This window comes from Balaenoptera physalus, assembly GCF_965194825.1.
Source record: "Balaenoptera physalus genome assembly, chromosome: 7".
Classification (NCBI taxonomy): Eukaryota; Metazoa; Chordata; class Mammalia; order Artiodactyla; family Balaenopteridae; genus Balaenoptera; species Balaenoptera physalus.
The window spans coordinates 17,287,761-17,305,250 of NC_138886.1; the positions used below are offsets into that span (position 1 = coordinate 17,287,761).

A 17,490-nucleotide genomic window follows, 5' to 3' on the forward strand; every position below is an offset into this window, starting at 1 on the left:
GCATAGAGTAGATACTCAACAGGTCAACAAATCTGAGTTTATAGTATAACTGGTGTGCTTATTTCAATCTTTCTTGTAGATAGACTCATCTCCATTTAGTAAATGAACAGAATAACCAAGGTTCAGAGAGGCACTGCCATTGTACGCAAGGGTGAGCAAATGCTAAGAGGCAGATCCAGGATTTGAACCTCAGTGCAACAATAAACTCATTTTGCATCGAGTTTTTACCATGTAGTTTTGTCTTACCTCTTTGTATGTATACTGTCTCACATGAATCTCGCAGGCATTTTTATTTCCTGTGGCTCAGAGCGGCCTAGTGAGGGGTTCAAAGTCACACAGCAGCTGAGCTGAAGCTGAAGATCTGGTCTTCTTTCTCCACATCTGCTGAGTTTTCAGTTCAGGATCCCCTGCCGTCCCCTCCCCGCCACTGTCGCGCTCTAGCCGTCTGCTTGCATTTTTGTGTGGCGGTGGCACGTAATCACACATAATAAAGCAAGGCTGCTCTAACTGTCATGTGGAACTGGGAAATTGACATTGTAAGCCATTAAGTGGAAAATCCCAAGCCTTATAGTAATGCCAACTCAGCCTCAATCCATTATTGTCTATATATTTAGCCAGTCTATTTTTAAGAGTTTAATATTGAGAAATAGGACATATTTATAATGCAGCTGCATTCGTCTCACTCTGAAATCCCTGCCATTTGCTATAGTTGACTTACATGTGTTTAAATTTATAACCACTTTCTTGCGCTGGGAAGATTTGCCCTTAGTTTAAAGGAACATGGGTGGAAAGTCTGCCAGTTGAAGAGGTGAGAACTTTCCCGGTTCCGTGTTCTTCTCCCCCACATCAGCATGGGTCGGTAATGCACCTGTGTCACCATGTATATTTTTCATACCTGTCCTTTGGTGCCAAGTCATATACAATGTGAAACATTTTTTTTTCATTCATTCAGCAAGCACAGCCCAACCCTGAAAGCTCTGAACGGATGTGCTAGCAGTCTTCATGCCCCTGAAGAGAGACATCTCGGTGTCAGGTGGTTGTTATTTCTGGGATTATTCTTATAATTATCATTCATATGGTCTAAAGGGAAGCTGGCTAAGAGGGGTCCCTTTCATCCACTCCAATGTGGAAGTCTATTCATTAAACCGTGTTTATCGGTCCCATTCCAAAACAAGCCATGGTGAGGTGTATGAAGCTATTTGTCTAGCTCTGCTATTTATAGGCTATATGACCCTTGAAAAATTAATCTTGTTGTGCCTCCCTTACCCTATTGTAAGATGGAAATTTATCAGTCAATCATTGCCACAATAATGCTACCTAATAAAAAACTATGAAATCTCAGTGGCATCCAGTAATAAACATTGACTTTCCAAGTGTCTGCGGATTAGATGGAGTGTTGTGCGCATCTCAGATGGATTGCTTCTCATCTACAGATTGGCTGGTGTCAGTGCCCTAGGCTGTAGGATTAGGGTGACTCCGCTCCATGCTGAAGAGCTGTGAGTTCACTATATGTCCGTCATCCTCCTTGGACCGGTAGGCTTCTCGTGGTGGTGGCAGGTATAAATGTTTGAGCAGACATATGTGATGCTTCTTGAAGCCTATGTTCATAACTGGCACACACTGACTTCTCCCCACATAGCACTGGACACAACAAGTCACATAGCCAAGAACAAATCAAGGGGCAATGAAGTACACTCCATCCACAGTGAAGTTATAGCAAGAGGTAGGTGCAAGGAGTGGTGAAGAGGCTAAAAGTTCCATGTACCGTAGTCATTATGAGAATTACATTCAACCATGGCTTGTTTACTTTAAAATACTACCTGTTACATTATAAACACTCCATAAATGGTAAATATTATTATTCTTGTGATTACGTGACTAGTGAGGTGTTCTTGGCAAATTGGAATGCTACATTTAGGTGAACCTCAGTAACAGACCAACCAGAAACATCCAAGCTAACTCTCTGGGGGAAGAAGTGAAACCAGGAGGAGGTGAAATTTCTGGGAAGGAAGAGAGTAGGGGTTAGAGAGTGGGATTCTCCCTTCCCTGCCAACCAGATGCCAGAGAAACAACGTCCTCTGGCTCAAAATGATGGAGTTAGATCTTCATAAGCAACAGATCTCTCTCTCTCTCTCTCTCTCTCTCTTTCTCTTTTTCTCTTTATATATACCTATATATAATCCCACATGTTTGCCACAGTGCGCCTTACATTCAGGACCTGGTGATCTCTTAGAGGTCACAGCACAAACTTGATGAGAATGAAAGAGCAAGATACGAGAGTGGACAGGGGGCCATGAGCAGAAGATCGATTTCCAGGCTTAGTGTAACAGCCATACCCAGGTCCCAGGTTAGGCTAGATCCGAGGTGTAACCATGGGGGTTGGCTGACGTAGAGCGCAAGCCCTGGGTGTCCCTGGGGTCAGGGAAGATGGTAAGATTTATACATGAGAGCATAATAGGGAGGTAGAGTCCTTAGTCAAAGGCACTGAGTTACCCACAAGAGAAGTGGAGAACCTAGTCTGTATTAAGCTTTGACTCAGTGCAAGGCCTTCGGCAAGCTTATGTCACTTAAGCTTACTAACAGGAATGATAATAAAGGCTATACTTTGTTGAGTGCTTAACCCATTTTGCATACTGTGCTAAGCACTTTGCATATATTACTGCTTTGAATCTTAACCAAACCAAGTAAACAAACAGAACCCCACAGTTCTTGAGAGAGATTGATGCTCAAGGTTTTACATGGAGAACTGAGGCTTACAGAAGTTAAGTCCCATAATGAATAAGTGATAGAATGAAGGTTAAACCCAGGTCTGTCAGATTCTTAAACCACATGCACTTGCTAAACCCAGGGTATCTGAGATAAATATAAAAGGCACAGGAAAGGGTAGTGAGGCTGGATAGCAGGGCTCTCAAAAGAGGTGGACCTTTTGAACTGTAGTCTGGGAAAGGAGGTAGGAGTCCGCAGAAAGAGCCGGACCAGTCTTCATAGCTCAAAAGATGGATTTTCTTTATAATGAAATCATCTCTCATGTCAAGCTCTTGAAAAACCAAACTGTGTGGGATTTTCTCTACAATTCCTGCCCCTTTTTCCTGCTGATGCTCCTCTTTATGTCATCCTCTTTAACTGATTCTGCATTCTTTAAGGGTCGGGCAAGTTCACATCTCCTCTGGGGATTTTCTGTAGCTTTTCCACATGCAAAAGGACTTAGAGGATACATTTCCAGCCGTCTCATCACCGGGCATTTAGCACACTGTGTTTTTCTTATCTTTATCCGTCTCTTCCACTAAGCAGTGTTGTGTTTTAAAGAAGGCTCGACGTTCAGTTCATGGCTGTGTCCCCAGTGCCCATCTCTGGATACAGCACCCAGTAATGGCGTTGGGTGAAGAATTCCAGTTGTAGAATATGGGTGGCCCTCTAGTCACAGGGAGTGCTAAGCCATATACATAGCCTTCCTGTGCAGTTATAGAAAGGATGAATCTAGGAAAAGAATCTGACTAGTGACTGCGAGTTCTGTCAGATTCTGGGCACGCACATGCCACCCGGGGTTGGGTAGAAGACCTGTATTTGCTATGACCGACGGTTTAAGATCTTTTTGGCAGTAACAGTATTAACTGTCATCTTTCAAATGCTTACTCTGTATCAGCATTTGTGATAAGCATTTTAACATCTCATTTAATCCAAAAACAGCTTTATGAATTTGGAATTGCAAGCCTCATTTTAACACTTGGGGAAGCAGAGGCTCTGAGTGCTTAAGTGATTTGCCCATGTTTTGCAGCTGGTAAGACACATAGCTAACATTCCAAACTATGGCCGATTCCAAAGCCTTTCCATAGCCATGCCTTGCCATCAAGATGGTAATAAAGTGACCAAGAAGTCTTTGGCCCAGCCTATCTAGTTGCTTCACCCTTTCTCCCTTGAATAGGAATTGTTGATTTGTGGTATCAACTCCAGCCCACCCTTTGGAAATCTCCTTTGCCTCTATGGTCTCTATAAAATGGGAGGTGGTAAAGACAGCATTAGCTGAGAGAGGTAAAAGTGCTTTGCAGACTGAAGCAAGCAGTGCCTGTGGTTATTGCATTCATCTTGTTGAAAGCACATTTCATTTACATTTATAACTACAAGGCCATGGAGCTGCAAGGAATCTTCAAGACCATCTGTGCCCTGGCTAGGAACTGTGGAACCAGCTCCACAGAACCTGGATGGTATTGTGTTTTTAACAGAGCAGAGGAAAATATCACTACATTTAATTCAGTCATTCAAACTCAATGCAGTTCTCCAGCAGAAATTATGATCAGTCTACAAGTCTGCAGTATTAACTGACAGACCCAAGATAGTGTATATAAGAAAAGGCTAGTCCCAAATTTTCCAATTTATATTTGTTGCTGTTTGTTCATTTGTCTTGTCTGCTGGCACTTGTTTGAAGATAAGCTGTGCCAGGCACCAAAGGTTTAAGAAAATATATGGAAGAAAAAACTAAAAAGTAAGAAAATTCTATCCATCAATTTTATCCCTGAGAATTGGGAAGAGCTGGCCATTTTTAAAAAATGCGTACATGGGTTTTAAATGTATTCTAGTCATGGAGCATTCTCATCTGGCTAGGGAACACTGGCTGGCTGTTTTCTTTGCTACTTTTTTCTTCTTTCATGAAAAGATGACTCCTATATGAAATGGAATGTCGGGTTCTGGAACTGGATTCTCACAACTTCCAAATTTGATGGTTCTTTGCGTTTATACCAGGTCTTCCTAGCTGAGATGTTCTTTAGGGCTGGGATGTCTTCTCTTATTACCTATGCCCCCACAAACCTGACATTTGAGCGTGCCCAGCCCAAAGCCTGGATATGAAAATTGAGGTCTATATTAGGGTTCTCCAGAGAAACAATCAGTAGGAGATGTAGATATAGACATGTGTAGATACATCATCTTTTGGTTATATACATCCCATCCGGATGTCTGTCTGTCTGTCTATCTAATGATATCTAGAGAGATTTAAAGAATCATCTCATGTGACTGTGGAAACTGACAAGTCCAAAATTTTCAAGGTAGGCTAGGAGGCTAGAGGTCCAGGGAAGAGTTGTCACAGCTCAAGTCTGAAGGTAGCCTGCTAGCAGAGTTCCTTTCTCCTTGGGGGGAGGTCAGTCTTTTCTCTGTTAAGGCCTTCAGTTGGATGAAGCCCACCCAGATTATGGAGGGTTGTGTTATTCAAAAGCTACTAATTTAAATATTAATGTCCTCTAAAAAATACTTTCACGGGAACATCTAGGAAAATGTTTGACTAAACATCTGGGTACCACAGCTTTGCGAAGTTGACACGTAAAATTAATCGTCATAAGATCTGAGGTTAAAATGATCCTAGAATTTGGGGAAATGGAGTGGAGAAGTAGAAATAGGAGACTTGAGTGCTGGACCTTGGTCCGCTGCGGACTTTTATCATGACTTTGTCTCATGGTGCCTCTGTTTTCACATCTGTGTAAAAGGGAAAATGTATATTCTCTAAAATAATTTTCAAAGTGAATATCTTACAATGCAGATGCCTTTCACAATGAATGAATGAATGAATGAATGAATGGATTGAGCAGTCATAAAGCTGAAGAGTGAGAGAAAGTTGGGTTGTGGCCACTCTTGATCACTTACTGTGTTCCAGAAGCTCTGTTAGACAATTATGTACACAATTATGTTTAATCCTCCCAACAACCCTGCAGACATTCAGGGAAACTGAGAGTTGTAAAAGAGAAGGGAGTGGCTCTAGGTCACACAATGGCAGAGCTGACATTGGAACTCGGGTGGGCTTTCTCACACTTTGCACTAGGCAGTATGGCCAAGTAATACCCACCTGTTGCTTGGTTCTCTGAACATAGTTCTGTAGTGAGACAAAACTGACCACGCAGGGCATGAGCTGAGCCTAGGACCTCCAGGCTGGACAGTCTTGACCATCGACACTGAACAAGGTTCCTTGGCAGAGCAGGTCAGACTCCAGTCAAGTTGAGCCCCTGACTCCAGCCAGGACCAGATTGCCGGGAGCTCCTTGCCCAGATGATTTAAGAGGGGCTGAGCTTTTAGAGTCACTTTCCAGGCTCAGAGAAGTCACATCCAAACTCAAAGACTGGGATATCCATGTCCATCCACCAGGAGGGACAGAAAGAGTAAGTGTGCGGTGGTGCAGTGAATGGAGCCCAGGCATCAGAGTCATTATAACCTTAGTCTAAATCCCAGCTCTGCCATTTTTAAGGATGTGACCCTCGGAGCTTAGTTAACTTCTCTGAGCCTCAGTTTCCTCATTTTTAAACAGCTAATGACACTTACCTTTCAAAGTTGTTAGGAGGAATAAATGAGAAAGCGTAAAGAAATGCCAGCTTCCTTGCCTGGCAGAGAATTGGTGAAGTTTTCAAGACTTGTGAATTTTCTTCTTATGTAGGCTGGGTGAGTCTAGAAAAATTAAAGAGGGTAATGATAAAGGTGATACAGGAACTTGAACCCAAACCCATACAAGTTACAGGGATAGAACATCCCAGGCTGTGCGGGGGAGAGAACAGCGCGTGAGTGTTTGAATGGGGACTTGCTGAATGCCAGTGTAGACAGGGCATGCAGTGCCTGTTCTTTAGGGCCGAGTATCACGCTGAAGCTTGCCTGTTGGCTGGAAACAAACACAACCCTTATGCCTTTGCAGTGGTACTCGGGGTCTGCCTTCTCCTTTCCCTTCTCTCGCTGTCTCTGTCTCCTCTCCTGTCCTTCCTACCCTTCCCTTTCTGTTCTCTCTGTATTATTTTCCAGCTCTCTCCCCTCCTTTCCACTCTTCTTTGCTTCCCTTTTCACCCCCTGCCCTTGATTACTGAGCACAGTTTTCCTTGCCATTCTTGTTTTCTCTCCCTCCTCCTTTTTTCTCTCCTCTTTTCTCTCTCTGTCTTGGCTTGGGGGCCGGGGCTTCTCTCCACCGTCCCCAGTGGTTCATTCCCATTAAGCTTGACAGTCTCTCATATGTCAATTAGAAAGGGCTGCTTCCCCCTCTTCACCCTCCCTTTCCTGGGCCTGCTGTGATGCTCAGATCAAGCACCATCTGTTGCATTCATCCAGGCGACGGGTGAGCATTTTGCTGCTCTGGGGAGGCAGAGCTCAGCGGGTACCAGGAGGTAATGTGGCTTGTTTGGACAACTTGATATATTGATATTGATAGAGCTACCGAATGGGATTGAGAGGGAAGGGGTCAGGGGAGAGTGGTACGGAGGATGAAATAGGCCGTGGAGGGGTTTGCATAAGCACCTCCCCCCTAAGCCTGTCTGGGCTCTTGGCACTGTCGCCAAGGCAAGAGCAGCCAAACAGATGGATGGGATCTGCCACAGTCGGGATCAGAAACCCTTGCAGCTCCCTTGCAGCTCAGGGGAGCAAACCTTGCCTCTCTGAGTGTCTTCCTCTCCTCCCCGCTGGTCAAATCTGCATCAGCTTAGGAGAAAGTAACGCAGAAATAACAGGATGGGAAGGGGCTGACCTTTAGGAATTGCTGAATGTCAGAGCCTCGATGAAAAGGGATGATGTATCCGTCAAGGTTCCAGCTGGGCAAAGAAGGCACCCGCCAATGGGATTTTTAGGTGAAGTTCAACGAAGCTACTATTTATAGAGGTGTAGACAGAGTGAAGAGAATCAATGGGGAAGGGGGTATTGAGGCACCAGGAAAAATAATTGTCAGGAAGCCACCACTAATTCCTAGAACTGAAGGTGCAGGGAGAGGACATGATTTTGCTGGAGTCTGGGGAAAATGGATTTGTGGGAAAGGGGCCCTGGCAGAGGCTGTGATTGCTGAGTGTCCCTGTATCTATCAGAAATACGATGCAGAAACAGGAAAGGAGTAAGGGAAGACATCCCCTCAAATTCCCTCCTCCCATATCCTGCCAGAGCATCTCCCTGGGCAAACTCAACTAGTAGCCAGGTAAGAAAGATCTGTGAAATAGCCCCTTGAGGGTCTGCCTCCAGGCCATAGAGTGGGGCAGAATGAACCTGTGGGTGGAAGACAGATCTGGGGGTGCAAAGGGAGGTCAGGCAGTGCAGATCAGGAATGGATACATGTTCCGTAGCCTCCACTGTGCCAGAAGCTAATATGCGTCACCACTACACACACTGCCTCTCTGCCTGTTCCAAAGAATGCATGTGTGGGGCCTCCACAGGGTCCAGTTCTCTCTGTGAGTGCGAGACCCACATAGCTTGCTGTCTGCTCAGCACCTCTCCATGCAGACATCTGGGAGGCACCAAGGGCTCTCACCTAAAACCAAACTCAGTTCACTCCTCTTTCAGTGTCCCTCCTCTCACTGAGAGGTACCATCGTTCTGCTTCTGTGGATGCCAGAAGGCCAGGAGTCATCCTCTCTACCTCGCTCTCCCTTATCCCCCTTTTCCAATAAATCACCACATTCTCAGGGAGGGGTACCTACAAAATAACTCTCAAATGTGCTCCCTGCTCTATCTCCACTGTTCTAACATTTCTGTCTCTACTCTCTCTCCTGCTCTGTCCCTATCTCCACCTCTACTACCTAGCATCTCCTACAAGGACTTCTGCAATGTGGTACCACCTTCCTAGTTGGTCTTCTCACTTCCATTTCTGTCCTTCTCCAATGCATCCTTTCTACTGCCAGAGCGATCTTCTCTAAGTGAAGATCTGATCAAGTCACTTTCCTATCTAAAACCTTCAGTATGTTCTATTCTTAACAAGGCCCAGAAGAGTTAGGGTCAGTGTGGGGGTTAGGGTGAGGGTCAAGGTTAGCGTTAGTATTAGGATTTCCTGCCTCTCTAGCATTATCTCACACTGCTTGCTTTCAGCATTTCAGCCCCAGTGGTGATTGCAGCCCCTTGCATATTCCCTCTCCCCGAGGGGTCTTGGTTTAGACTCTTTCCTCTGACTCCTTTGCTTTCTTCACCTCCCCCCTCCCCCGCAGCTTCCTTGTCACCTGATTATCTCATACTCTTTCCAGATCTTAGTCACAACTGCTCACTTCCTTGAAGCAAGTTTCCATGGTTTTCCTAGACAAGGTCATATTCCTCTCCTAGAGCCTCTTATATCATCTTTCACCTCTCCTTTATGGTATACATCAGTTGTAAATTTTACATTTCTCTGTCATTTATTTCATTACTATTGGTTTGCCTGTCTACATGGTGAGCATCACGAGGGGGTTTTGTTTGTTGTTGTTTTCACCATCTTACCCTGCTATGGACTGAAAGTCAGCCTTAACCCCCAACGTGACTGTGACTTTGTCTACTAGACCCGCCAGAGCAAAATGCCACAGACTGTGTGGCTTAAACAACAGACATTTACTTTCTCGCAGTTCTGGAGGCTGGAAGACCGAGATCAGGGTGTCAGCATGGTTGGGTTCTAGTGAGGGCTCTCTTTTTGCCTTGTAGATGACTACCTTCTCTTGGCGTCCTCACGGGGAGATCTTACTCTCCTTCTAAGGCCACAGTGCCATAAGATGAGGGCCCCGATTTTATGATCTCATTTAATCTTAATTACCTCCTAAAGATCCTGCCTCCAAATATAGTCTGCTATAGACTGAATTGTGTACTCCAAAATTCACATGTTGAAACCCTAACCTCCAATGTGACTGTATTTGGAAATAGAGTTTTTGATAGGTAATTAAAATTAGATGAGAACATATGGGTGGGATCCTAATTTGATAGGATTGGTGTCCTTATAAGAAGAGAAAGACTTCTCTCTCCCTCCCTCCCCCTCTGTCTCCATCTCTCCCTCTCCTCCCCCAACATGGATGTACCAAGGAAAGGCCACGTGAGCAGACAGTGAGAAGGCAGCCGTCTTCAAACCAGAATCTGACCTGTTTATGTTATCGAGTCTATGATTTTTGTTATGCAAGTCCAAGCAGACTAAGACATATTTTCTGAAAATACTGTAGAGTGAATGAATGAGTGAGGAGACAAATGAATGCGTGAATTTTCACAGATGTGTGTGGGTCCCTCCCTTGGAGGATTCCAGACAGTGGCTTGCTCTGGACTTTTGACCACAGTTTAGCCCAACTCTTACAATTTTGTGCAAATTGCTCTCCTCTCTGGGTTTAAAGCATCTGGATTGGGCATGACAGTGCTTCTCAGAATTAGACTGTAGCCTCTTGCTGGAGGGTTCTGTATCCTAGGCTTGGAGTAGGGGGCCCATGTTTGGGATTTTCTTCTTGGCTTACCTTTAAGTAGACCTAACTGAGATACCTGGGGAGACAGATAGCAAGAGAGGCAGGTACGTTACACTACTACAGGGTCATTTGTATTGTCAATTATCTTTTCCTTAGCAAACACAGATGCCCCTCTATGTCCCTAGAGATGAGGCTTCTCGCAGAGCCCAATACCCAAACCAGCCCTCTGGGTATGACCTACCCTGCAGACACATGTGTGTCTAAGCTGATAAACTTTCCTGGGAAAACAGGATCTCCTTAAAATTGGTGTTGGGATGTTCAGAAGCCTTCTTTGTCCACTCTGGGAAAAGCTCATCAAAGAAACAGGAATCTTTAACACATCCCATACCTTGTCATCAGACAGCAAGTAGCTTAAACTGAAGAACTTTCCCAGCCTCTTGAGACATAGGTGGAGGCAGGGTTGAGTCTGAAGATTTCAAAGTCAGGGCTCTCTTTGGAGATTTCTCAGAACAAAGACACTGAGATCATTCAGCCAATCTTCTTTTCTTCTTTCTCATTTCCTCTCCTTTTCTTTTATGTTGGCTCTCTCCTTCTTTCTCAAGTTTTTCTGCTTTTTTTTTTTTTTTTTTTACTTTTATCTTCTACCTTTTTTCCCTCTGCCCTTCTGCCATCACTCTCTCCATTCTCTATAACTTTCTACCAGTCTCAATTTTGAAATTTCTGAAAATGTGGCTACCAGCAGCTCCTTGGAGGATATTGAAACAAAAGGAATGTTGGAGTAGGATTTAGAAGGCTTGACTCTACCGCTTGCTAGCTTGGAGCTAGTTGTATGCCTTGTTTGGGGTGGGGGGGACTTCAATTTCCCTTAGTAAAATGGGGCTCTTGTACCAAGTGATCTACGTAACACTGCACTGCAGTTTTGTCTCCTGAAATATTGTTTGACCCATGTACTGCCGTCTACCTTTATTGCCACTGTTCTGGTTCAGGCATTATTGCCTCTGGCTGGCTCCTGCAAAAGCCTCTGTACAGACCTTTGTCCTTGCTTCTGTGTGTATTCTCCATACTCTGGTTAGTAATTGTTATCACGGGGGCTTAATTGGAACATGCCAGTTTCCTGTTGAAAACCTTTCAATGATCATCTTTTGCCTTTGGGATAAAATCCAAGCTCCGCAAGGTGGCTTACAAGGTGCTCTGCCCTCTGCAGCCTCATCTGCTCTTCCCGGGCTCCACTGCAGCCACACTGAACTCCTTTCAGTTACTCACGCACCGTGTTCTTTCTGGCTTCAGATCTTTGCACATGCCTCTCCGTCCACCCAGGGCACTCTCTTATCCCAAATCTTTTCAGCAACTCCACCCTGATTCTATCTTCTTTGCTAATTCCTACTCCTGTTTAAGGTCTCAGTGGAGGTATTGCCTCCTCCTCCAGGAAGCCTACCTTGACTCCCAGGATGGGTGAGCTGACCCTTCTTGGTGCTCCTCTGGTACTCTGTACTCCACTGTCGCGGAAGTATTGCACAGTGTTGGAAATGCCTGGATATGTGTCCTACCAAGCTATGGATTCCTTGAATCATGGATTGTGTCAAACTTTCACCATCATATCTCAAGGGCTTGGGGCAGTACCCTTGAGAACACAGTCGGTGTTGAAGAAATAAATGCGTAAGCCAGCAGATTCATCTCTACTGGCCCCTATGGCTTCTGCGTCATCACTGGGTCCGGGAGGGAGCTCCAGACACTCCGGGGGGCCAGGCCCTGTCCTCCAGGGGCTGAGGGTGGGCCGAGCCCTAACCTCAGCCCCGTTGCCCACCCTGTAGCGGCAGCTGAGGCGACGCAGGAGCCAGTGGAGTCCCTGATGCAGAAGTTCAAGGAGAGTTTCCGTGCGAACACGCCCATCGAGATCGGTCAGCTGCAGCCAGCGCCTCGCAGTGCCTCGGCAGGGAGGCGGAAGAGGAGAAGCAGGTCCCGAGGTAGGTCCTCCCAGAGCCTCTGGCCAGGATGTCCGCCCGCTGTGCCCAGGTCCTTAAGGTGCCAGGAAGAGCTATGCCCTCTTCCCCCTGCTTCCCTGTGCTCACAGAGCCCACGCCACTGTCCCCCTGATAAGTCATCTCAGCTGAGGCCTTGCAGCGAGAGGACCTGTGTCCCTGGGTGTAAAGCTAACCTCTCTGAGCCCCAGCTGCCTCATCTGAGAACGGGAATGAAATGCCCATCTTCCAGAGAGGTTGAAAAGGTTAGCAACAGTCTATGGAAAGTGCCCAGCACAGGACCAGGGTATAGCAGATGCTCTTCAAGTTGTAGCTGGTGTCACTTTGGAGAGTGTGAGGAAGCCAGGATGTTCTCATGGAAAACATCCTCAGACTGGGATCACAGAACAGGGTTTGGACCCACTCTTTAATAGCCTGAGTAATCTAGTGGTCAAAGCAGGAGTCCTGTGTATTAGACAGAACTGGATTCAAACTTTGGTTTTGCTGTTACCTAACCCTGTCACCTTGGGCAGTCCCTCCACTTCCCCAAGCCACTCCTCTCTGCCCAGCTTCCTGTAACATCTCAGTGCAGTGCCCAGCCAGCGTGCAATCAAAAGTAGATTTTTCCCTCCTCCTCCTTTTCCTCATCCTTCTCCCTGTCTCTCCTCCCCAACATTATCATCATTATCATCATCATCATCATCATCATCGTCGTCTCCTTCTCTGTCCTTCTCGTGACCTTGTGTCTGGGACGAACCCCCTCACCATTGCCTGATTTCCCAATGTCGTCTTTATCCTTCCGTGCACTCAGTGGTCTCCAGCCAGTCACTCTTCCTCTTGACTTTTACTTCTCTAGTTCCTGTAACTTGATTTTGATTATGTCATTTCCCTTCTCCTGTAAGTTCAGTGGTTGTCCAGGGTCTTCAGAAGTGTTCGTGCTTATGAAATGGCATTTGAGGCCCCCAAAGAGCTCCAGTCTCTCTGCTGACTCTTCTAAATCCATGTGTCCCCACTTCCACGTTTCTTTCCAGGCCAGTTTCTCTGCGTGAAAACCCCTACCTAGCCCCTATGAATAGTCGTTGGCATTTATTGACACGTACTCCAGGCAGCAGGCTAAATGCTGTATGTATCTTATCTCATTTGATCCTCAGCAACCCTATGAAACAGGTATGGTGATGATGCCCATTTTACAGATGATATCACTGAGGCACAGAAAGCTGCAGCCACCTGCCCGAAGGAACATCCTAGCAATTATCAGAGCCAGAAAGAACTAAGCAGTCTGAGTCCCAGACTTTTTTAATCAACCATTAAGTTCTATCCTGGTGAAGCCCTACCTTTCTTTCCAAGCTTAACGTGCGTGATGTATATTGGCAAACACATCACTGACTGTCACCATCACAGTTCACCCTGAATTCTCCCATGTGTGAATTCTCCCACATCTTTATCCATGTGTTAAGCACTGACTTCACTTTTGTGTAATATCATTTGCTTTTGTCTGTCTCTCTCCTTAGCTAGACAGTGTTCTTTGAAGGCGGGAAATATCTTATTTGAATCATCTTTGAATTTCTGGGTCTAAATCAATGTCTGCACACATAGTAGACACTTGTTATTTGCTGAGATAATGTCTAGGTCTTAATCCTGTGAATTCCTGTATCCGGTGAAAAACCAAGATCTACACATTTAGGTGAGATCATAAATCGAGGCAGAATTTGATGATGGAGTTCCTTTTTGGAACTCGTGGTAAACCCCAGGTTGAACCATTGTATAATGATAAAGAAAAGTTGTTTTGAGGTCAGCAATGTCTGAGTGCTAATCCAGCCCTGTCAGTTGCAACTTGCTTAGCTTTGGAAGAGTCACTGGATGTCTCTGAGCCTCAGTTTCCTCTTGTGTAGAATGGGGATGCCAATCCCTACATCAGAGGATTGCTGTAAGGATCTGATGAAATGATGGATATAGACTACCTTGGAGTGCTGAGCTAATGTGTATTAGGAACTGAATAAATGCTATCTTATATTTGTCATGGCTTGGGCATTCAGGATCACTTGTAATTTCTCTCAGCTTTAACTAGCCATCTTTATTGCTCCAATATTCACCAAGAATCTCCTTCCCATATCCTCTCTAGAAATACGGCCCCCGTAAATACACTTGACTCCAAGTCCATAACCTCCCTCCTCTTCACTATCAATCTGAATTTTTTTCCCTAGTGTCATATCCTAAACATTTTTATGTCAATGAATTCTTCCAAAAACAATCTCTTTTATGTACCATAACTGTCTTAACGTGGCCACTGCTGTAAGGCATTTGGGCTGTTTCTAATTATTTGCCCATTATAAACAATGTCATGTAGAACCTTTTTTTTGCATAAAACTTGACCTTCACTTTGGAGTCTGTTTTCCCCTCTTGAATTGCAGAATTAGATAATTCATGAAATCTATTGTTTGACAGACTCTAATTGAATATCAAGTTATTTTAATTTATAAGTTAGGTGGGAACTAAGAGAACTGATACAGGAAGAAATTCATTTTGTCCTCCCTTTCTTTGTCACCATTATGACCACTGCCACCTTTTATCTCCTGCTTCTGACTATACCCTCCTTGAGATTCTCCCCAAAGCAAGCCAGAGTAACCTTTTTAGAAATATAAACAAGATAAGGTCACTGTTCAGCTTAAAATTCTTCAGTGGTTTCCTGTTATCTTTAGAACACAGTCCAAAGTCTTTGCCATGGCCTGTAGCTTCTGTTCCATCTGAATCTGTCCCTGCCTTCTTCGCTCACTTGGCATTTCCTTGTGCTCCAGGCGCAATGACTTTCATCATGTTCCAGGAACACAGCGAATGGAGCCCCAGTGTAGGGTCTGAGAACGTGCTGTACTTCTCCTTGCCATGTCTCTTTTTGTCCCCCAGATTCTCTCCTGGCTGGCCCCTTCTCACCTTTCAGCTCCTAACTCAAATGTCAGCTCCTCAGAACCGTTGTCCATGACTACCCAAACGGGGGTACCCAGACTTTTACTCCTTTCCATCCCCAACCTGCTACTATCTGTTACATAACCATTTTTCACTCCTTCCCTAATATTAGGGTCTAAAATCACTTTTATTTGTTTGCTTGTTTACTGTTTTCCTCTCTAAAAGGTAAGCTTCATATTCATAAACCTAATACATAGAAAGCGCTTAATAAATATTTGTTGAATAAATGAGTGCATTAACCTCAAAGACTGTGGAAAAGTGGCTTCGTTTTATAACTTTCAAATTGATGGTAGAAGAAGGATCCAGGATAAAAATCAAACCTCCCAGTACGGATCTCCAGGGGATCCTGTTTCCCCTAGAGATAGACTCATTGATGGATAGCACATGAAACGTGCTCAAGTGGTTGCTGTCAAAGCAGTTTTCAAAATGGCTTAATAACGTTGTGTTCACGGTTTTGCTGCCACTATTGGATAAGGTTTTTGCAAGAGAGAGAAAGGCTAGTACGTGCCAGTCCTAAACTTCCCAACGCACACACTTTCTACCACATGTCCTCAAGATTTTCTTGGACAGAAGAAATCCATGGTCAATAACTGTTTTGGAAATTCCGCACACTCCCTCTTTCTCTTGGAAATTCCCAAATACATCTTAATCTGTGAAAGACCCTGGGAAGTCCTGCAGTGCAGAGAGCTGGGCAGATTTGTTTAGTCCATCATCTGTAAAACCACCTTGACCACAGACCCTCTTTTTCCCCTTGGAACATGTGTGAACATCTGGCAACACAGAAGCATCCATAGAAACACAGTTTTGGAAGTGCTCCACTGGCTTCCACTGACCATCAGAAATCCCAGATATCATGGTCAAAATCCCCAGTCTTTTCACTGTCTCTTCCCCCTGCCGCTGAAGTGGCCGTGGGCCTTCTGGCCCACAGTGGGAACACCTGGCCTCTCTCTGCTTCACTGGGCTCTGCGCCCGGCCCATGGTGCTCAGCGGGTCCCAGCAGATGGAACGGTAGCAGAGAACCGGTGTCATGAAACTGAGCACGTGCTTGAAATCAGCTCCAATGTGGTTTTGTGGTTAGGGACCTGGCAGATGCTGACGTGAACTGTCTTCAGGCAGACAGAGGAAAGTGGTGGAGGGCCCCGTGCTGTCCTCTTGTCTGTGACAGCGTTTTATGAGGCAGCTGTTGGGTAGTCAGGTCCACAGGTAGTGAAGAGGAGGTGTTGGCTCTCAAATAAAGCAGAGGAAGGTTTCTATGGATGTGAGGAAAGGCTGCTGAGTTTCATGCAGTCTAGGTAGTGGTCTTTAAAAAGCGGGACTTCATATTTGAAATTGAATTCCACCACTGGCTAACTGACTGATCTTTAATAAGCAAAGAAGCTGTTTGTAGCCTCAGTTTTCCTATCTGTAAAATAGTGCTAATAATGCTGAAATCACATGTAGGGTGTGAGATAATAACCTGCAAAATGCTTAGTCCAGTGCCTGGCTCATGGTTGACCCTCAGTGTCTGGCTCATGGTTGACCCTCAATCACTGTCATCAGGGTCCCGCTAATCTGGCCTCCAGCGGCTCACAAATCCATCCCCTCCTCCCCGGGCCGTTGCCTCTGACTTGGTTAAGGTTTCATCATTCCTCATCCAGATTCCTGTGACAGCCTCTTCTTCCCCAAATCCATCTTCCACCCCGGCGGGTGAAGTGATCTTTTGAAAACACACTAAATCAGACCATGTCACTCTCCTGCCTAGAACATTTTCCTGATATTCTGTCACTTGCACTGGGGGCTTTTGAGGCTTTTGCAGTGAAGTCTTCCTGGAGGCAGATGAAAATCAACACACACCCCCAAACAGTCTGCAGCTGTGCTCATAAAACATCAACATAAGCCCCGAATTCCAGATTCTGTCTAAAAAAAAAATCCATGCCATTCTATTTTGTAATATATGCATATTTATTTTAGTTTAGATGATATTATTTGTCAGTTAAATTATTTAACATTTTCTCAAGTCTTTAGGTAATGTCGATGTCCCGAGAAGAAGAATCATACTTTCGCTGATTATACTAGGATAGTAAGGTACCATCTTCAATAGGTTTCCATAGGATCCAGTGAGATAATGCCTGTAAAGCACTGAGCACAGCCAGGCAAAAGGTGCACACTGAACATGTGTTCTATTATTTTATTATTTACTACTCTTATGGCTAATGTTTTATTATTACTTTTACATTTGTCAGTATCACTCTCATGACAGTGATAATGTCAACATCATTCTATTTTTCAATGTCCCATTAAGGATACACTTACCCAGTTTTAGAAGGAAGAGTCTGTAGGATTTAGGGCACACTGTTTAATAGGATTAGAAAGTTGCCAGAGCCGGCTACACAAGGCTCCTTCCTACCCTGGACTCCAGCCTACCTCTGAATCCCCCCAAGCCACTGTATTCTGCAGCCTCCAGCACACTGTCCG

The 17,490-nt window shown here is 45.0% G+C and overlaps 1 protein-coding gene across 2 annotated transcripts in view; it reads left to right on the plus strand.

Moving 5' to 3' along the window:
• The window catches only part of ASTN2 (astrotactin 2), an 897,588-nt gene that overhangs the window by 261,558 nt on the left and 618,540 nt on the right, over positions 1–17,490 (plus strand). For both annotated transcript variants that reach the window (XM_082470412.1, XM_082470411.1), the window contains exon 4: positions 11,929–12,081. In XM_082470412.1, coding sequence (XP_082326538.1) covers positions 11,929–12,081 — 153 coding nt within the window. The remainder of the gene's footprint in view (positions 1–11,928; positions 12,082–17,490) is intronic.